Source organism: Schistocerca serialis, chromosome 2 (genome assembly GCF_023864345.2).
Source record: "Schistocerca serialis cubense isolate TAMUIC-IGC-003099 chromosome 2, iqSchSeri2.2, whole genome shotgun sequence".
NCBI classification, from domain to species: Eukaryota; Metazoa; Arthropoda; class Insecta; order Orthoptera; family Acrididae; genus Schistocerca; species Schistocerca serialis.
In genome coordinates, this window is record NC_064639.1 from 551,004,334 (window position 1) to 551,027,063 (window position 22,730).

The following is a 22,730-nucleotide window of genomic DNA, read 5'->3' on the forward strand; positions in this document are numbered from 1 at the left end:
GGCGGCAGTCTCTCCCCCAACCACTTCAGGATATCCAAGTGACCGAGCCACAGAGTGGCCCCACGCCTGTTCACAATTCGCTGCAATAGCCTTGAACTCTGCCTAGCGCCAACTGTGACTTTGACTAGGCCAGCGTACCACGGCTGCTACCCAAAAGCCGCTCAGCCAGCTATTCCCCATTTACGTACAGTTGTTGGCGTAATGTCACACAGTTCTAGACAGATACTGCCGCGGTACGTGAGGGGTTATATTTTTTGCATTATCACATCTGAAATTTCATTTAACTCGCATGTACGAGTACATGAAATGTAGCTCAAATATTATGGAAATCACGTCAACGGTCACTATTTTGTAGCCATCCTCAAAAAGGCGACGCATAGAAATAAGCGTAAGCAAAGAGTACGACATACGAGTGTCTCTTCCACGGCTTATCTATGTCGTTCCCACCATATCCATCTTAATCCTGTGACAGAAATGTTGGCTGTGGGAAAAAGGGACGTTGTGACGCACAGTTCTAAGTTTGTGGGCACCGCGTCTGTGGGAAAGGTCGGAGGCGTGAGGCGCACAACTGGCGTTTCTGCTATCAAGCGACCTCGATGCGAGATAACAAGACTGCCGCCGGCCCGGCACCCACAGACTAAGGAAGTTGGTGCCTTCAGGCTGCGGAAGAATGGGAAATAAGATATGAAGGACACTGTAAAACACTGACATACAGCAGTCGCTTTTCTGCTGGGCGTGCTGGTTAGATGCATAATCTACCGCTATGTCAAGAAATACATCGAGATGATTACTATCATCGCTCAAGTTAAAGCGCAATGTTCGTGTCATCTTTCGAAATGACATGGTTTAATATTTGTGCTTTTCTTGTAAGTCCTTAGTTACGAAAAATTGTTGTTGACAATAATAGACTCGTGAGATACGAAATTTGTTTAATACCTTCATGGTGTGGCAAATTATAGAATATCGCGAAGATGTGTTATTTAAGGCTGTTACTGTGAAATGTGACCGCTACGGTCGCAGGTTCAAATCCTGCCTCGGGCATGGATGTGTGTGATGTCCTTAGGTTAGTTAGGTTTAAGTAGTTCTACATTCTAGGGGACTGATGACCTCAGAAGTTAAGTCCCATAGTGCTCAGAGCCTTTGAACCATTTCTAGACATCTAATACAAAATTATTAGAAAGTGACTGTCGAGGTATGTAAACATAACATGCTTGAGAACGCACAAATAAAGCTCACCATGTGCAAAAACCAAGGAGCTGCGTAACGATCCAATAATGCCTGTAGGGACTAGAACTTATGACAGATGCATAATTTTATATGAGGTACTTGTCACATCATCGTCCTCGGTATCATCATAGAGTTGTTTGACATACGATCCTAGATAATCGTTTTCTCTAGAATTTCTGTAATACTTATTTTTTGTTTCATGAAGTGTGGTCAATTTCTTTTTATAGATTGTTCAATATTTTTGTACCTAAATACTAATTTTTGAAGTCAACATTTACACAACAATACCTACATTGGGCTAAAAGACAGAATTCTACACTACCCAACAAAATTAAAGGATCATTTTTTCGAAACCCACTTAACTGTCTCCCACTGCGACGCCTAACTGTGAAATTTAGCTCAAATGTGCCTACAACGTCCCCATGTAATGGTAAAAATGAGTGGCGCCCTGCGACGTTACGCTCTGGCTCTGTGACGCTTCGCTGGCCGCGGTGGTCTCGCGGTTCTAGGCGCGCAGTCCGGAACCGTGCGACTGCTACGGTCGCAGGTTCGAATCCTGCCTCGGGCATGGATGTGTGTGATGTCCTTATGTTAGTTAGGTTTAAGTAGTTCTAAGTTCTAGGGGACTGATGACCACAGCAGTTGAGTCCCATAGTGCTCAGAGCCATTTGAACCATTTGTGACGCTTCGGACAGCTAGGCGATGCTTCAAACAGCAAGGTGACGACACATGCCAAGAAACAGCTACAGCTCATGTGAGCTGTAAGGTCCTTTAATTGTGTTACACAGTATGGTTTACACGCGACACACGGATCCACTTATTTTCGAATATTTCACAGTTATCAACTCGGAAACACGACACTACTAAAATAATACTTTCAAATTACACTGAAGCGCCAAGGAAACTGGTTTAGCCCATGCGTATTCAAATAAAGAGATACGTAAACAGGCAGAGTACGGCGCTGCGGTCGACAAAATAGAGTATAAATATCTATGGAGTGAGCATATCCTACTGCGCATGTTTCCAACATCAAACCGGGCTAGTCACGTGGTAGTGGGACGTCGCTGCTTGTCTGCAATTGGTGGTAACAGCGAAATTTTAATATTACACGCATTCATCTGTTTTTACGCACGTTCTTACACATTTCAGAAGTAATAACAGCCCTGGTGCAGTGTTGTTGTTGCTACAGATGCAAAGAGAACTACGTTAAAGGACGACCAGTTACTTTTCATAGGTACGTACAACAAATCTCTAATGGTGAATATCATATTGATGTGAGGCGCCTTATGTGTTTAAAAATATCCAGATGCGGTATTATATTGTCGTATTGTAGTAGAGCAAATTTCTGCAATAATTTTTCTTTTTTTTTTTTTTTTTGCCCGTGTGTTTACGAGATAAATGCTAGATAAATTTGCAATACGAATAAGTGCAATAGAAAACCTAAAAAAATTGTTGACTGTCAAGTAAATAAAGCAGGTGGTGTAAATTGCTTATTTACGGAACAATTTCATTGCTTAAAATGCGATGCGTTCCCCCTTCCCTCCCTTCCTGTGATACATCGGCGCCCAATACTGTGTCATTGTAAAGTAATTAATTATAACCGAGATTAGACAACATGAATAAGTTCAAGGTATTGTTGGCTCTCATTTATTTTCCCGCACCCGAAAAAAAGTAAGTAAAGTGGAACAGAGCTATGATACTGTGATGAAAAAGCACAATGCCCTTGCTCTTCACAGCTTTAAAACTGTTTCAGTTCCAGGTGTAAAACTGTTAAGATGTCTATAAAACGCATATATAAACTTTCAGGATATTTCTGAAGGTGATCTATCTGTTCTAACAAAGTAATAACACTGAAAATAAGCTAAGCGCTATACAGACTAACCTGCGCTGTCCCAGGACCTCGTGACTTGAGCAGGAGATGTTGTGGACAGATTTCTCGTTCTGCGCATCCGAATGCTCATTCCATAGATATTTATACTCTATGGTCGGCAACGCCTATATAAGGCAACAACTGTCTGGCGCAGTTGTTAAATCGGGCGGTGCTGCTACAACGGCAGGTTATCAATATTTAAGTAAGTTTGAAATTTGTGTTATAGTCGGCGCACGAACGATGGGACACAGTATCTCCGAGAAAGCGATGAAGTGGGAATTTTTCCGTACGACCATTTCACGAGTGTACTGTGAATATCAGGAATCTGGTAAAACATCAAACCTCTGACACTGCTGCGACCGGAGGAAGTTCCTGCAAGAACGACTGAAGAGAATCGTTCAACGTGACAGAAGTGCAACACTTTCCCGAATTTACAGATTTCAATTCTGGGCCATCATCAAGTGTCAGCGTGCGAAACTTTCAACGAAACATCATCGATAACGGCTTTCGGAGTCGAAGGCCTACTGTTGCACCTTTGATGACTGCACGAGACAGAGCTTTACGCCTCGCCAGGCCCGTCAGCATCGACAATGGACTGTCGATGACTGTAAACATGTTGCCTGCTCGGACCAGTCTCTTTTCAATTTGTATCGAGCGGATGGACATGTACGGGTATGGAAACAGCATCATGAATCCACGGATCCTGCATGTCAGTAAGGATTGTTCAAGCTGGTGGAGGCTCTGTAATGGTGTAGGGCGTGTGCAGTTGGAGTGATATGGGACCCCTGACTGTTATAACCCTTAAAAGTAGTGAGTTTAAACAAGCCGCACGTATGAGTGAGTTAGATACATGTAAATGAACGTAAAGATTTCTACTTCCACTTGAAACTGCTAAGGTCTACATACACATGACATTTTTGATGTTATGTCAATTGCTGTGCTGGTTCATTCATGCTGACTCAATCCTACAACATGCGAACGATTGACTGCTTAGTGCTCACCTCGTCGACAAATATCTCTAACAGTAAACACTTTCCTTTTCCTTCGAAGAAGACTACAAGCATGTTGAGCGTTTTGAAGAAAGTTTCCGACATTTGAGAGTAAATTACTGTTCATTTATCTCAAACAATCGTGATTTCGAATTTGTAGCTATTGTCAAGTGCATGTTGAACAGAAAATTAATAAAGTGTACATATTGTACGCTGTAGGAATAGGATCAAAAAGTCATTGCTTATCTGCAAACATTTCTTATATATGTGACCTGTTAGCGTGCGATGTCATCGTCGGAAAAAAAGAAAAAAAAACATATTTCTGGTCGTATAGACCAGTTGTCGTATCACAGGGTATGAGTACATATCGAAGACACTAAACAGGGCTGACATACAGTACGGCACATTTAACAGCCAATACTTTTCTGTGACCTACAGTCATCACATCCGTACATCAAGTGACTCTACCATTTGTCAGAACAGTGATCGTAAAAAAGTGGAGCCACTGTGTGAACCGTGTGATATTCGGTTTATCAGAGACATTAACATGAAAGGTAAGTTGGATATTTCTTTGGCTAAGTTCTTAACATGTCCTTGTGATACACGCCCATTAAACCCTCTTATAGAGATACCATGTTATAATTCCGTATTCAACGTGTAAATATAACCATTTTAGTTGTAAAACGAAATATGATCTACGTTTTTACACCTGAACCGGTGACGTTATTGGGTGAGGAGACATATTGCTGCATGGGCGTACTGACCTTCAAATGTTTGAACACGTTACACCCACCTGTCAGCGTCATTGTGACACTGTACGCCTTCCCCATGTGCGTCTCTTCTGGGATGTATTCGGGGCTTATTTCATTTTTATGGATGACAACGTGCGGCCTCATCGAGCTGCGCAAGTGGAGAACTTCTTGGAACGAGAAGACATTAGGCGATTGGACTGGCCTGTCCATTCCCCCCCCCCCCCCCCCCCCCCCCCCCCGACTGAAATCGCACCGAGGAGGTATGGGATGCGTTGGGGAGACGTACTGCGGCACGTCTATCAACAGTCATCCATCAGTTGTCAAACGCACTGGTAGAGGATGGAGCGCCCTGTCTCAAGAACTCTTTACCAACCTTGTGGCCAGCGTGGGAGTACGTTGTAGAGCATGCACTGCTGTCCGTGCCGATCACAAACCCTATTAAGAACCGCGTCCTGGCTTTTGTAATGTCCAGAAGACAATCGTAAATAACACTGACTTCAGTGTAATTCTTGTCTTTGAATGAAAGTGTTATTTCTCTTCGTCTTATTCCGTATTTCTTTAAGTTGCCATGCGTAAAATGCAGTAGCAATTCTTTCTGTGCATGGTCCCAGTTTTTTCGAGCCATGTTACTTGATCGTGACCCATCATGAGGAAATTACTTCCACCCCCAAGTTTTGCAACCATTATCTATGGTAATCGTCCTCTTAATGTAAAATTTGGACATGAAGATACTTGTAAAGATGCTTCACGCAAAATTTGGATATGAAGATACTAGTTAAGGTGATCGCACGAAATTTTCGCTTTGATGCTGACATGACACTGCTTACCTGGGCGATCTACACTACTGACCATTAAAGTTGCTACTCCACGAAGATGACGTACCAGAGACGCGAAATTTAACCGACAGGAAGAAGATGCTGTGATATGCAAATAATTAGCTTTAAAGCATTCACACAAAGTTGGCGCCGGTGGCGACACGTACAACGTGCTGACATGAGGGAAGTTTCCAACCGATTTCTCATACACAAACAGCAGTTGACCAGCGTTGCCTGGAGAAACGTTGATGTGATGCCTCGTGTAAGGAGGAGAAATGTGTACCATCACGTTTCCGACATGGATAAAGGTCGGATTGTAGGTCGGATTGTAGCCTATCGCGATTGAGGTTTATCGTATCGCGACACTGCTGCTCGCGTTGGTCGAGATCCAATGACTGTTAGCAGAATATGGAATCGGTGGGTTCAAGAAGGTAATACGGAACGCCTTGCTAGAGCCCAACGGCCTCGTATCACTAACAATCGAGGTGACAGGTATCTTATCCGCATGGCTGTAAAGGATTGTGCAGCCACGTCTCGATTCCTGAGTCAACAGATAGGGACGTTTGCAAGACAACAACCATCTGCATGAACAGTTCGACGATGTTTGCAGCAACATGGACTGTCAGCTCGGAGACCATGGCTGCATTTACCCTTGACGTTGCATCACAGACAGGAGCGCCTGCGATGGTGTGCTCAACGACGAATCAGGGTGCACGAATGGCAAAACGTCATTTTATCTACCCTTCATTCGATCCCTGTGAAACCCTACATTTCATCTAGATAATGCACGACCGGATGTTGCAGGTTCTGTGCGGGCCTATCTGGATACAGAAAATGTTCGTCTGCTGCCCTGGCCACCAATTGAAAAGTCTGGTCAATGGTGGCCGAGCAACTGGCTCGTCACAATACGCCAGTGACTACTCTTGATGAACTGCGGTATCGTGTTGAAGCTGCATGGGCAGCTGTACCTGTACACGCCATCCAAGCTCTGTTTGACTCAAGGCGTATCAAGGCCGTTATTACGGCCAGAGGTGGTTGTTCTGGGTACTGATTTCTCAGGCTCTATGCGCCCAAATTGCGTGAAAATGCAATCACATGTCAGTTCTAGTATAATATATTTGTCCAATGAATACCCGTTTATCATCTGCATTTCTTCTTTGTGTAGCAAGTTTAATGGCCAGTAGTGTACTTTTGGAGAAGAGTTAAGTTACAACATTAGTTTCACGTGTACTGTTACAGAAGAAATCTTTACATAGTTTGATGAATAATATAGATAACTTTATTTTGATTCAAAAAATGAATTGTCGTTCATGATTAGATATCTGTGGGGAAGCTTGTTCATTGCTGTCTTTGATCAAACAATTTTATCATGTGTGGTGCCTATCGAACTTATTCTTGCATATTACAATAAGAGACATGTGCGTGGCTTGCGCAGTTATAGAAGTCATTACGTATTTCGATGAATAACACAGATACTTTTATGTTCTGTTTTATTTTGGTGCAAACATGGAATTTTTGTTCATGATAGGTCTACGTGGAACCTAGATCAACACTGTCCTTGACATAAGCAATGTTTACAACGCTAAAATATCGTATGTGGTGCATTTCGAAGTTATACTTGGGTATTACGAAATTATGCATTTCAACTGATACAATCCATTAAGTAAAATATCGTATGTGGTGCATTTCGAAGTTATGCTTGGGTATTACGAAATTATGCATTTCAACTGATACAATCCGTTAAGTATCTCCTCAAATTGCACCGTTTCTAACATGCTATGTTGCGCTAAAATGTCATAAATTGCGACACTGGTGGATAAACTTGCTGTTTTTCTGTGGCTGATTATGGACATACTGTCTTCAAACTTTATTAAACAGCCTCAGTAGCAAATTCTCGAACAGTAAATATCACAATCTTCCTATAAAGTTCATTTTTGTACACTGGTAACACACAGCCACAGGTGGGTGGCCAGAAGTGTATAATTTCGTGAAGTTGAAGGCATTCAACAATGCACAGTTATGAGCATAACCTGAATTAATTTGCAACATCTGTGTTACTAACCGCCTAACCCGGTTCATGGTTCGTGGAAGACACTCCAAGTTTTCAGAGGCAAAAAAAAAAAAAATGATTTTCTCTATTCCACGTAATTGTTGACAAAATGTAAAAGTTTAATATCCTGTCATAATCTACTGACTAAGAAGAACAATCTTATGTCAAAAGTTTAACACAGCAAGACAAGTAACACAGCTGGAAACTGTGTGTATGTCTTGAGGCGGCGAACTGAGTGCAAATAGCCAAACTGTATTCATCCAGTATGTAAGAATGAGAGCACTTACTGACGTGCAACAAACTTTATATATAATTTCAAACCATTACGAAACTTCTTCTCACACACATCCCCTTCAAAATAATAAATGGAAAAAAGTTAATCCTTTGCGACTTTTTCGCTGTTCGTGCAGTAAAACTGCCGCATTAGGCATGATGTTTTATTTTATTGCTTTCCTTCTGACTCTACCCGGAACACATTTTGTAGATATTATTCACGTGTACCAACTAATTTACCTATGAAGTATATCACCTTAAGAGGTATCGTTCAGGAGATATAACGTCATAAACATTGAGCTGCTTGAAAAGCTATCTTTTGATTAGAACAGAGCGTAAACTACTCAGCCTACTCATCCAGTGTTTGATGACGAGAGTACTCAGCGTCTTCCAGCAAACTTTAAACGTAATTTCAAACCGCTTTGAAAACTTATTCTCGCTTACATACTAAACGTCAAATATTTAATATATTAACTCATTTGTAAAGGAGTACAAGTTCTAAGCTTTTTCATACATGGGAGTTCGATTCGTTAAAGGATCGGTTGTTTACCAGTCTCTGATAATATAAAAAATTGACAAGGTTCGATTGCATAACCTCAACACCAAACATGCTTCTTGTAACTTCCATCAACATAGCTCATTCAGAAAAACATACAAAATAAAGTCGTTAAGCTCAGTACTGTGTACTGCAATGGTTGTAACATGTTTTTGGTTCAAGCCGACGAAATTTCAATTGTAGAACCTCATTGGCAACTGCAGTGAAGCATCACCTAATGGCACTGCAAAAATCACGTGGCAACGAAATACGACACGAGTAACAAGAGCAAGTATGAACACTGCATGTTTTATCTCAAAGTTTCAGTGCGTGTGTGTGCGTTACCGCTCGCCATAGCAGTGACTATACGACATCACTAAACGTGAATGCCGTACTATTTGCGTGTCTCTTCAACAGCTCGCTCCCTGTTCACATGCAACCACTAATGGTCTCGGTAGTCGTTGCATTGGCTTAAGGTCAGGAGGTTGTATGGATCCAATGTAACTAGCTACTTGTGAACGTTTTTTTATATCCTCACTCTTAGCCATATTTATCATCAGCACTTGAAGCGTGAGGCTGTACCGCCTATTGCGCAAACGTGTCATCCTTGGCTGGCTTACGCTGCGACAACCTCTAGCCTTAAAAAGGCATTTACATACATTCCAAGCAGGATGTCTTCCTGCTGACATAACGACTTACTGTTGTGACTCATCCGCTAGTTGGGGTCGCGTTGTCAACAGGAGTTGGAGCGTACAGTGGGTGACTGGTCGAGTTCACACCCAGAGGCGTCATTGAGAGAGCAGTATCTATAACAACATTTAATGATCGTCAGAGCTGCAGCCGGCGACCGGGTGTGAGCGCACATAGTGCAAAGGGGTGCTGACGCCTTTCAGCGAATCATGATGTCGCTGCCACTGTTCAGTGCCACGGCCACGTGGAGTGCTGATAATGGAAAGCTTTTGACACCGTTCGTCACAAACGACTTCTAATCAAGCTGCGAGCCTATGGGGTATCGTCTCAGTTGTGCGACTGGATTCGTGATTTCCTGTCAGGAAGGTCGCAGTTCGTAGTAATAGACGGCAAATCATCGAGTAAAACTGAAGTGGTGTCAGGTGTTCCCCAGGGAAGCGTCCTGAGACCTCTGTTGTTCCTGATCTGTATATAAATGACCTGGGTTACAATATGAGCAGTTCTCTTAGGTTGTTCGCAGATGATACTGTAATTTACCGTCTATTAAGTTCATCCGAAGACCAGTGTCAGTTGCAAAGCGATTTAGAAAAAATTGCTGTATGCCATGCCTCGTCAGTGTGAAGATGACAGCTTGCATATCATCCAGGAAGACCCGTAGTGTAGAAGGGATGGTCTCACACCAGTCTTCTCATCTGCGATGACCCAGTAGGCAGCAACGGCAGATCGAGACTTTGGTATGCATCACGTTGGCTGTTTCACATCGTTGAAGTAACCAACCAGATCGTTTCAGTGAAACTCAATAGCACGTCATTCTCTTTGGCTCTACCGACACTGACAGAATGTACATTCCGAAATTTTCCGTGTTTAAAGATCACAGCATGCGCCATGACACGGTGGCTGTGAGTGTATGAGCTCATTTGCCCTCATTTATCGGACCCAACAACGCTCTTTTCATAGCTGTGATAATTCTGTACCTATTCTGGGTCGCCGAGCACGGTCGTTTCTTTTTAGGTTTGCTTTTGTAGTGGAACTCAGGCGGTGAAGTTACGTAATGTTACCTCACAGTGCTTTGTATGTAGCGCAGCAACGCTTGTATTGCTGCCTACCAACCTCTGAGGTCTGTTACATTGACAGTATTCCTTGTTGACATACAGATTGCACAGAGAACTAACCTAATCTGTTCTGGTAGAACTTTTAAAATCTTAATCATGTACATTAAAATTATTCTGCTGCGTAACACTACATTCGTTCTAAGTGGTTAGCCCAGCTGAGCCTTTCTCTATTTTTTTGGTTTTTTGTTTTTGCATAAGCAAAATTTTGTGCTTTCTGCGCTAATTTCCGTCTCTTATCGTGTGTGTAATCAGTAAAACAATGGGTCATTTCCTACACAGTAACTTTTATTCTACACTTCTTTAAAAGCAACCATCTCTCACTCACACATAGTGTATGTTTTTGTAAACCTTTGCTTTACTTTCCTTGTGAACTGAACGTTATCACATAATTTATTAAATGTATTCTTAACAAAATTTTACTTTCAAGATAAAGTCTCTCTCTCTCTTTCCTAGCATCTAATCCCGACTTGCAGGGTCTGCCGGTTAACTAGATGTGGCATGTTAATTTGAATGGGTGGCCGGATGGCCTTCCTGTCACCACCACGTACCCTCCGGAAAGGAAATAGTGTACCACAACTGTCTGCATCTAGTGTAATCCATGGAATAGTGAAAATGTGTTCAGATGTCTGCGAGCCTTGGAACTGAGGCAAAACGTGGGGACCAGCCCAGTATTCATCTAATGGGATGTGGAAAACCGACTAAAAACCATATTCAGGCTGGCTGGCACACCCGGCGCTCGTCGAATCCGCCAGACGGATTCGATCTGAGGCCGGCGCGCCTACTCGAGTCCAGGAAGCAGCGCGTCAGCGCTCTTGGCTACCCTGGTGAGTTTCAAGATGCAGGCTGCAATGAGAAATTTTTATGTCCAATATAAATATATCTTCGTAACGCTTATATTTTTTATTACAGTTGTTTCCTCTTCTTTTTAAATGCATATTTCGTTACAAATTGCGTTACTTTTGCTTCATGTAGAGGCAGCACGATTTCAGACTCTAGCACTATATTTCTTTGGAAATGTCAGTTACTGTTTCTATGACATTTTCTATATTTTGTACTGTCGCAGTAGCATCAGCACACAACTACTAGTTCATTATTATGGTTCTGTGCCTTAGTCTGTAAAAACAGAGCCCTTATATGATCACTTTGTTGTCCGTCTGTCTGCCCGACTGTTTAGAATACTTTTTCTCATGGACGGGCTGAGATATAAATTATGTCATATATTAAAGTCTATGGTCTCATGGCGGTGCAAAAATTTAATCTTTTAAGTCACTTCACACAAAAGGTACGGCCATTTATACTCGGAAACTCACTCATCAAAACCTACTGCACGTATGCCATTAAACAGTCTTCTGACTGGTTTGATGCGACCCGCCACGAATTCCCCTCCTGTGCCAACTTCTTCATCTCAAAGTAGCACTTGCAACCTAGAATCATGCAATGTGGCAAGAAGCAAGGTTTCACAGTACAAGTAAAAGAAAAAATCCGGAAACTGTTAATTTGTAGTTGTATCACACGATAAATATTTTTTGACATTTTTTTATCCGTCAGTTAAGACCCTTTTTTCTGGACTAGTTTGACGTATCAAGTTGAAAATTATGTCACATACTAATATCTATGGTCCCTTGGGGTTGTAAAAATTCTAACCTTCTAAGTCGATGCAATCAAAACATACGGCCATTATATCACATATTTTGATACTGGAAAAGTCACTCATCAAAACCTATAGGTTGCTTGCCCTTAGCATAGAGACAAGAAATTTGGCAACAAGCAAGGTTTCACAGTACAAGTAAAGTAAAGAAAAACGAAAATTGCTAATCTGTAAATTAACACAAGAAAAGAATATACACGTGGCTAACATCGTATGGCAATTTGGGTGTGACCGTGAGTGATGCTCGGAAGGCAAAATGGTAAGGCGTGCGCTCGAGATAAGCAGGAAATCCGGATTCGAGCCCCGATCCGGCACAAATTTTCATTGTCATCATTCAGTTATACAGCTGATGGTACTCCATATTCGCAACAGGGAATACCTTACACGTATGACTGAAACTGAGACCATATTTTTTAATCTACTTGTATATTACACATCTTTCCCCACAGCGTTCACTAATTTTGCTGTCAATTTCTAACATCTTGCATCATGTTAACATTGTCGAACACCTTTCTAGGTCGACAAATCATGTAAACTTGTCCTGATTTTTGCTAAGCCTTGCTTTCATTATCAGGGGTGCAACGCCAGAACCTCCTATACTGTGTCTTTACCATCCTAAAGTCAAACTGATCGTCATCTAACAGATCCTCAGTTCTCTTTTCCAGTCTTCTGTATATTATTCTTCTCAGCAACCTGGATGCATCAGCTGCTAAGCTGATTGTGTGATAATTTTCGCACTTGTCGCCTCTTGCAGTCTTCGGAATAGTGTGGGTGATGTTTTTCCGAAAGTCAGCAGTTTGGATGCGTGAGCTGTTAAGCTGATTGGGTGATAGTATTGACAGTTACTGCAGAATTCTCATCAAGAAAAACTGCAAACATGAGTAACTTAAAAGGAGATATTCTCAGTGTAGCGAAGCAGATTAAATCACTTAATAAAAGCAAGGCCTCCGGTCAGGATTCAAAAAATGGTTCAAATGGCTCTGAGCACTATGGGACTCAACATCTATGGTCATAAGTCCCCTTGAACTCAGAACTACTTAAACCTAACTAACCTAAGGACATCACACAACACCCAGTCATCACGAGGCAGAGAAAATCCCTGACCCCGCCGGGACCGGTCAGGATTATATACCACTCAGGTTCCTTTCAGAGTATGCTGATACAATATCTCCAAACTTCGCAATCGCATACAGCCGCTCGCTCGTCGAAGATCGTTACCGAAACACTGAAAAGTCCAAAAAAGGAAACAGGAGTAATCCGCTGAGTTGCAGATCTTCATTGCTAACGTCGATTTCTAGTAGTTATTTGGAACATATGCTTACGTCGAACATTACGAATACCTCGAAGAAAACGATCCATTGACAAACAGCTAACAACGATTCAGAAAATATAGTTCTGAACACTACTAGCTCTTTATTCTCACGAAGTTACGAGTGCTGCTGACAGTGAATGTCAAATTGATTCCATATTTTTAGAAATTGATTCCATATTTCCAGAAAACGTTTGACACCGTTCCTCAGAAGTTACTTGTAATCAAATTGCGTACCTGTGGAGTATCGTCTCAGTTGTCTGAGCAGATACGTGATTTCATGTTAGAAAGATAATAGTTCGTAGTAACTGACGGAAACTAATCAACTAAACCAGAAGTAACATATGTGTTCACCGAGGAAGTATTATACGCCCTGCACTGTTCCTGGTGATTATAAACTATCTAGGAGACAGTCTGGGCTACTTAGATTGCTTGCACATGATGCTAACATTTACGCTCATACAAAGTCATCATATAGTCGAATCCAATTCTAAAATTATTTAGACAAGACATCTGTATGGTGCGAAAAGTGGAAATTGACTCTAAATAATGGAAATGTGGAGTCATCCACATGAGTAGTAAAAGAAACGGTTACACGATAAATGACAAAAATATAAATGCTGTAAATTCAGCTAAATACTCAGGGATTACAACTACAAATAACTTAAATTGGAACGATTACTTAGAGTGTGTTGTGGTGAAAGCAAAGCAAAGACTACGGTTTATTGGCAGAACACATCTACTAAAGAGATTGCTTACACTACACTTGTCCGCCTACTTCTGGAGTATTGTTGTGTGGTGTTGCACTGCATATGTTAGGATTGACGGAGCACACCGAAGAAGTCCAAAGAAGAGCAGTTCGTTTTTTATTATCGGGAAGTAGGGAAGAGAGTACTATGGATGTGATATGCGAGCCGACCGGAGTGGCCTTGCGGTTCTAGGCGCTACAGTCTGGAACCGAGCGACCGCTACGGTCTCAGGTTCGAATCCTGCCTCGGGCATGGATGTGTATGATGTCCTTAGGTTAGTTAGGTTTAATTAGTTCTAAGTTATAGGTGACTGATAACCTCAGAAGTTAAGTCGCATAGTGCTCAGAGCCATTTGAACCATTTTATGATATGCGAACTAGTATGCCTATCATTGAAACGAAGGCGTTTTTGGCTGCGGCAGGATCTTCTCATGAAAATTCAATCACCAACTTTCTCTTCCGATTGCCAAAATGTTTTGTTGGTGCCCGCCTACATAGAGAGAAATGACCGTCATAATAAAATAAATCAGAGCGCGCACGGAAAGACTGAAGTGCTGGGTTTTCCCGAGCGCTGTTCGAGCGTGAAACTGCATAGAAACAGCTTGAAGGGGGCTTGATGAGCCTTCTGCCAGGCAATTCATTGTATACTGCAGAGTAATCATGTAATGTATCTGCCTTTGCTGTCTTCGAAAGCGTGTAGATAATGTTTTTTTCTCGATTTTGATGGTAGGTCATGATTCTACACAGAAACTTAAGTAGTTATTTGGTTTCCACTTCTCCGATGACTTTTGTTTTTACCGAGTTTCTTGCAAGCACAAATGAATCTGCAGTTCGAGAACAGACACTGCACTGAACAAGTCAAACTGCAATTTACGTCTGTTTGATGCTCAGTGCGACCGGGATCTGCACTTAGAGGGGTTGGATGTCTACGTAGTTGGGTAGCGTGTGATTTCGTCGACCTCGGTTCGGCGAGTTGCCCGAACAGCCAGCGGCGGCCGCCTTCCGCAGGACCCGCGCCCGACTTCCGCGCCGCCTGGGAATTCGCGGCCCCTGACGCGCGGCGCCCGCCGAGATTCGCGTGCAATACCTGTGACGTCACTCGGGGCGGCGGCGGCGGCGTCATAGCGTCGCGAGAGGCAGCGGCCAGTAGCACGCGGGCCGCCACATCGCGAGCACGCGACCTGCACTCTGCCACGCCGAGGTGAGCCGCCGCCGCGCCAGCCTCCCCACTCTGCCCGGCACGCCCTCTGAACATCAGAGCACCCTGGCACTTTCCTCCCAGTATGGCCCTGTAGCTTCATTGCCATAGCTGTAATGTTTCATTCTCTTTCGACGAAACTGAAAAGCTCCGGATTTTTACGTTTGCAGCAGAGATGACGTTGTCAATTTACACTATGTTTCGACAGTTAGCTTTTTCCTTGAGGTGTCTCGACTAGTTTGGACTCCTCACGATTTCTGAGCTACTATGCCGCACGCTCCCTTTCATACATCGATTGATTGTCGGTTTCGATAATAGCGTTTCGGTGTAAGTGTGCTCCTCAGTCATCTCCCTTCAACGTAGTGATTTGATTTACCACTTGCTTGTTGTGCTCCTGCAGTTCGAAAACGTCTGTGATGAAGCTCTGCATGCCATACGGTTCTGTATGAATCTCTTCGTCTGTGGATAGTTACTGAAACCTACTTCCTTACTGTAGGTCTCATTCTACTTTTTTTTCCGGCACTTACCTCCATTACCGAGTAAATAGTCGTGAAGATTCACGATGTGCCTTACCAACATATCCTTCTTTTAGTCAAATTGTACATAAAAAGTGCAGCTCGTTTTGTATTATTACGTAATAGGGGAGAGAGTGTGGCAGATATGATACGCGAGTTGGGGTGGAAGTTATTAAAGCAGAGAGGTTTTTCGTCGCGGCGAGATCTATTTACGAAATTTCAGTCACCAACTTTCTCTTCCGAATGCGAAAATATTTTGTTGAGTCAACCTACATAGGTAGGAATGATCATCAAAATAAAATAAGAGAAATCAGAGCTCGAACAGAAAGGTTTAGGTGTTCGTTTTTCCCGTGCGCTGTTCGGGAATGGAATGGTAGAGAGATAGTATGATTGTGGTTCGATGAACCCTCTGCCAAGCACTTAAATGTGAATTGCAGAGTAATCATGTAAATGTAGATGTAGATGTAAAGATCTTTTCTCACTGAAACGGTTCCGTGCCTCCTCATTCATTATCTAATCGTATCTTCACCATTCTTCTGTAAAGCCACAGCTCCAAAGCTTCTATGCTCTTCTTGTCTTTACTGTTTATCATTCACGTTTCAGCCCATGGCTGTACTCCAGAAAAATATCTTCGAAAAAAGTTTCTAACACTTGCATTTATATACTTCTATTTTTCAGGAAAGTTTTCCTTGCTACTGCCAGTATGCATTTTATACCCTATTTAGTTCTGCCATCGTCAGTCATTTTGCTGCCAAATAGCAAATCTCATCTACTACCTTCAGTATCTCATAACCTAATCTAATCCCGTCAGGATCATTTATTTGACTTAATTCTTCTATATCCCGCCATTGTTGTTTCCATCTGATAACGGCTTTTAAAAACACTACAAGATGCTTTGACTAGATCTCTCTAGCTCTTAACGGTCCGTGACACCATCACGATGTTATCGGCATCCCATGAACTTCGCTCCTTGCTTAGTGAACAGACTGAATGAATTCAAGCACAGGCTACAAACCTGTCCAAGTTCCTTCTCAACTACTGGTTCCGCTTCATGTCCTTTGCGTCTTATAACCTCTGTGTGATATCTGTATTTTATCTCTACTACCTTCAGGATTTCAGATAGAGTAAATCCAGTCAGCATTGTCAAAAATTTTATTTAAAACTACAATTCCTGTAACACTTCTAAGAAAGATCGTAGGGTAAGCATTGTTTTGTGTATTCCCCAGGACACAAACTAATCTTGCTCAGGGTCAGCTTCTATCAGTCTTTCCATTCTCTTGTAAGTAATAATTAATGTTAGCACTCTGAAACTTCTTAAATTGATGGTTAGGTAGTACTCAAATCTATCAGAAGCTGCCTCCTTCAGTACTAGGATTATTGCAGTGTTCTTTAAGTTTGAGGCTATTCCGCCTGTCTCATAATTGACCGCCAGATTTCTCAACTACGTAAATTAAAACCTCCATCCATACGAATTAGTTTAGCCTACTGTCTAATTAATTACTCGCTCCCAGAAGTTCGGTGCCTGCTAGACGAACCTGGCGTCGTAGTATATAATATGACGCACACAGGTGAGGCCGCACTCAGCATCACCGCTGTTAGCCCCAGAAGACAGAGTTACAGACGGCAGCGCACAGCTTGTTCAGTTGCGCTCAGCAATTTAAGAAGACAACTCGGAAAGTTCTAGAAGCGTTGTACGATAACACCAAGATTAACTCGGTGGCAAGAACCGAAACTTTGGAAATTATCCTGTATAGCCCAAGGTGTCTTTCTCGTGCCGCCAGACCTTTATTTTCTGCTGTCCTTCTAGTAAAGGATGGCAAACACCTAACGATTGCTGTATGCCAGTAATGCTAAGTTTAATCAACCTTGAAGCCATTTATTAAATGCACATATACTAGACAAAACACTTTTCAGGAACTTTAAAATACCGAATTATCAGTGATCTGTTTCAGTACTTTATACAATAGAATGCAAATTATAATAAAATTAAGAGAAACAAGTGAATACATTCCTCAAGTCTGACTCGATTCACACTCAACACATAGTTTTAATCTTTCAGAAACTTTAAGAATTAAGTTGCACTTTCGATTTCTTCCTTAATGCACTTGTAGGTTGCTTTCTTTTGTAATTAGAGCCACATGATGCCGTTTTTCGATTTTACAATTTACTATTATATTTTTAACACTTGTATCCTGATTTTGTTTGAGATTTGCTTTTCGGGTGAAACTTTTATGTTCTCGATGTTTTATGGGCCATAACGAATGAAAGTACAACAACCTCTCTTTTGTGCTATAAAGTAAAGTATTCATCTCGTAACGTGAAAATACATTCAAATATCAGCTAGAGTACAAAGGAGCTGCTCATCCCTAAAGTGAACAGGAGATAAAAAGAATTCGTGCGACACATAAACCAAAAAGTCAGACGAATTATAAATAGACGATCTCAGTGTCTAATGATCGGATTTGTGTGAAAAAATTTCATTTTACATGGAAAACAGCAACGCCTTTAAAGCTAAATTACCAATATTTCGGCTTTCAATCCAATTTCATATTTATTTTTCCTTGGTCGCTTTTGTCACGAAGATAGTTTACGATCTGCAAGCATATAAGTAAACGTCCACGTTAGTGGACAACATCCATTTCAAAATGGAAACCTACTAGCCTCTCGGAGTTACTCCTAGTTTGGCATAAAATGGAAATATAGTTGAAATGCCAATGTATTATGGCACTGAAGGTCGCGGTTCAAATTGATTATCTTATCGTAGCGTCTGCTTATCGTTTTGAGCAATGAACACAGACGTGTAGCAAAAGGATATAGAAATTCGATGACATTATCAGTACCCGTCCCTCATTTCTCTGGATTTCCTGTTTTCATTCATCCTTCCCGATAAACACTGGTGCATTCTTCTATCTAGAACCACAAGCTATGAACAAAGAGGTTCAGTGTTCAGTTATTCTTTACGTCATGATACAACCTTATTTATTTATTTGTTTTAAATAATCAAGGTACAGCGTGTTACTAAACCAATAACGTTTGCCACATGTATCAATAAATGTTATGCTTTGTTCAAAATTTCACTCGCATGATATTAAACTGCTGGCTGATCGCAAATCACTACTTAGATGCTTACAGAATGTCACAGTGGACTACATGCTGTTCACAGATAGGCTTGTTGATCAAAAACATCCTACGATTTAACTATACTTGGTACTAACACGTTAAGCCTGAAACAAAGTAGCAAGAGTATTTGCACTCAGTAAATGGACTACACACTATCATTTGAAACTCGTAATCTAGATCCATAACAACATAGCTTCACTAATGCAATTGACGCTGAGGGTTGCGTCAGTTCACGCTGAGGGTGGCGTCACCCCCTTGCTCTTCCCCATTAGTTACTTCTATAGGCTCTTCCCGTCGGTGTGTTATTCCATCAGTCCACTACAGTTGCTTCCCACAGTTTCAATTTAATGTTCACGTCAGAGTGCAGAAACTTCTGTTCTTTGTGTAGTTGAATCTGTGATGACAGAAGGTGACAAGTTCAAATTGTTTTCTGGACCAGTACTCAAAATCGAATACTCGTTTCAGGCGCACAACACTCCTTCCAGCGCGCCATTCGAGTAAGACTTATCGACAGAAGGAAAAATGAAATTAGATTGGTTTCCAGAATGGATTTTCACTCTGCAGTGGAGTGTCCTCTGATATGAAACTTCCTGGCAAATTAAAATTATCTACCGGACCGGTCCTCGAACCTGAGAAGTTTCATATCAGCGCACACCCAGCTGCAGAATGTAAATTCAGTTTGGACACAATCCCCCAGGTTGTGGCTAAGCCATGTCTCCACAATATTCTTTCTTCCAGGAGTGTTAGCCCCGGAAGTTTGGTGGGAAACTTCTGTGAAGTTCAGAAGCTAGGAGATCTGCTGGCAGAAGGAAATCTGTGAGGACGGATCATGAATTATGCTCGGGAAGCTCAGTTGGTAGCACCTGTACGGAAGGCAAATGTCCCAGGTTCGAGTCGCGATCCGGGACACAGCTTTAAACTGCCAGTAAGTTTCAAATCAGATTAATTTTTAACGTCCGGTCGACAACGACATTGTTAGAAACGCAACACAGACTCGGATTGGGGAAGAAATCATAAGAACCATCCCAAAATTTATCTTAAGCATGCTATGGAAGACATGAAACATCTAAACATGCACTGGCGGACTGTATTTTGGAGCGCCGTCCTGCCGAATGCTGGCCCAGTGCCGTGCCACTGCATGACCTCGCTCACCGACAGACGGCTGCAAGCTGTACGTTCAAATAACATATTCGAGTTCGGCTCTCTGCAGGCCGCACAATTTTAGTTTACATCTCATTAATACAAAAGGTACATAGATTTTCCGCATAATTCATTCTTTATTTTAAATTCCAGCACACGCTTTGATGACCATTCCATCGTCAAAATGAATGTCTTTAACATTGATGAACACTGTTTAAAATATTTCTGTCGCATTCTGAAGTTTGCTATTGATTTAATGACTCCTTCCACACTTTCAAATTACGTGCTAATCTTGTTGTCGCTGCAAATAAAAACCACATTCATCCTTTTCGACGTAGTAATACGTATTCTGTTTTACTGCCTTTTAAATTTTCCCCTCTGCTGTCCTCCCCAATGCCAAGTACCCACGAGTGTCTTGGGAGACGATTCACTAACCCCCCCCCCCAATCTTCTCTCTAAGGCTACCCAAACGTTTTACTTACTTATTCTTTCTAGTACATTTTCATTATGTTTTCATCTATTTTACTGTTTCAGTTTCTGTTCCTTTTTTCCTACTTCTCTCATGGTTGATATTTTGTTTCATTTCATGGTGAGGAGGAAAATTAATAGTTTTATCAGTCATCAAAGGCTATTATTTAGCTAGCTAAATATGATTAATTTGTAAATATTTATATACTTCTGCTTTCCGTGGCAAGATGCTGGAAATTCATGAACTGTAGATGAACCATTCAGAGAGCACTTGAACCGACAAGGAAAAACCAAGGTGAACTTACATAGCAAGAGCCAATCGGGAAAGAGACCTCATTCCTTCTCCCAGATGCCGATCCACTGCCTCAGACACTATGTCATCATGCTCGGTACAAAGCTACTACACTCAGAGTATACAATTTCAAAAACTTCATCAGTTCCATATCATTAATCTCCTTTCTATTACTTTCAAGTTGTTTCCACTCTCCTTCGTTTACCGCCAGGCCAAATTATGTGTTAGTTGGGTTATCCGCTAAATCCATTCTTTCTAAGTTCTAATTTCGCCTGCAAGGGCTATTCAGTTAGCACCTTGGGCATTAAGAAGCCGCTTTAGGTGTATTTAATCTTTTTATTACCAAATCACAACCGACTTTCTGGCTCTGAAAACCACATCCTCAGACGACATCCGTATAACAATGAATCATGAAAGGGTAACAGGCCTTAAAACACCCGTCAAAAGAAATAAAAATTAAAAAATAGTTTTAAAACCAGTGAAACAGAGAAAATTTTACTCACGTAACTGAGTCATAATAAATAATAACCCGGAACATGGAACCCAACGTTCGTTCTCAGACTAAACCAATAAGCTGCTAAATGGTGATACATCAATGAATCAAAATCACCGGACCTAGGGATCCAAGTCCAAAACATTTGGTGGATCCTACGCACATTACATCACGGTAATCTACTGGTAACATGACGATGCACAAAAAAACCTTGTAAAGACCTTGTGAGAGGCCACATTTTCTGCTATATACTTAGCGCTTTTGTCGTTCGTATATGTTACTTCCGTTATTCCTGAAATGGATTTTCCTGTTGTTACTTAATTGCTAGTTGGTTAAACAACCCATCTTACAAGTCTCTGAGTTGAACATTTGTTTTTTGTTTCATTTTTAAGATCACACGCTGGACTTTTAGAGATATTGTAGGTTCTCGTCTGTTTCTTCAGTTTATCCACGTTCTACTGAAGATTATTTCCCGCCGCGCCGACTGGCCGCGCAGTTTAAGGAGTTATGTCACGGTTTGCGCTGCCCCTCCCGCTGGAGGTCCGAGTCCTCCCCCAGGCATGGGTGTCTGCGTTGTTCTTACCTTAAGCTAGTTTATGTAGGTTAGGGACCTGTGACCTCAGCAGTTTGGTCCCTTAGGAATTCACACATATTTGAACATGATTTCCGTTCTTCCGTTTGTTACTGAAGAAAAAAATTATCAGTCATGAAATTTGAAGCTTATCTATAGTTATCACAAATATCAAATCGTGGTTTCATTGACTGTATAGTGGTAAACATAGGTGAACTGTTATTGCCTCTGATACACAACGGAGTTGTCTCTTTCGATTTTCTATTGTCATTCGTGTAACCAGGATTTTCAAACATTATAGCTTTACTGTCAATAAAATTCTTCATGGCTGTTGTCTGCATTGTCAGTATATAAAATTGTATGACGATTCGGCCACTTACAATAGTGTCCGAAACGTCGGGTAATTTGTATACTGGCAATGCGGTCAACAACCCGGAAGAATTTTATTGGCAGTGACAACTGCCACGGAAGCCTACGCTTATATTACAGCTTTATTGCCTTCGTATAGATTTCAACACGTAGCTGGTTTGGTACTCCACGAAACCTACCTCTTGACTTCTATTTTTCTCAGCATAACGAAAACCACATTTTGAATCTAACGCACTTCCTGAGACATAAAAGTCGAGTACAGATAACAACGACTCATTACAGCACATTTCTCGGTTGTGCAAGAGGAATTTTCTGTTTGATGCATATGTCATTCTGAATTAAGCCTGAATTAATCTAGTAAAACCTCAAGAAACCTAAAGTAGGGTGGTAGGAAAGACATTTGTACCCCTCTCCAGTAGAAAGCTCAAAACAGCATGCCATCTCACCCAGAACGAAGTTTACGCAAAGAGCATTTTATTAAATTCTGCAAGTGCTGTCAAGCGTCCTCCCTGCATAATTTCGATATGGAGACTGAGAAAGACGCTC

General features: G+C 41.6%; 1 protein-coding gene across 1 annotated transcript in view; it reads left to right on the top strand.

The window, feature by feature from the left end:
* The first annotated feature begins 4,633 nt into the window (after nt 1-4,633).
* LOC126456201 (esterase E4-like) overlaps nt 4,634-22,730 on the top strand; it is a 405,384-nt gene continuing 387,287 nt past the window's right edge. The window contains exons 1-2 of the mRNA XM_050091955.1: nt 4,634-4,640; nt 15,027-15,219. Of these exons, the coding sequence (XP_049947912.1) occupies nt 4,634-4,640; nt 15,027-15,219 (200 nt within the window). The remainder of the gene's footprint in view (nt 4,641-15,026; nt 15,220-22,730) is intronic.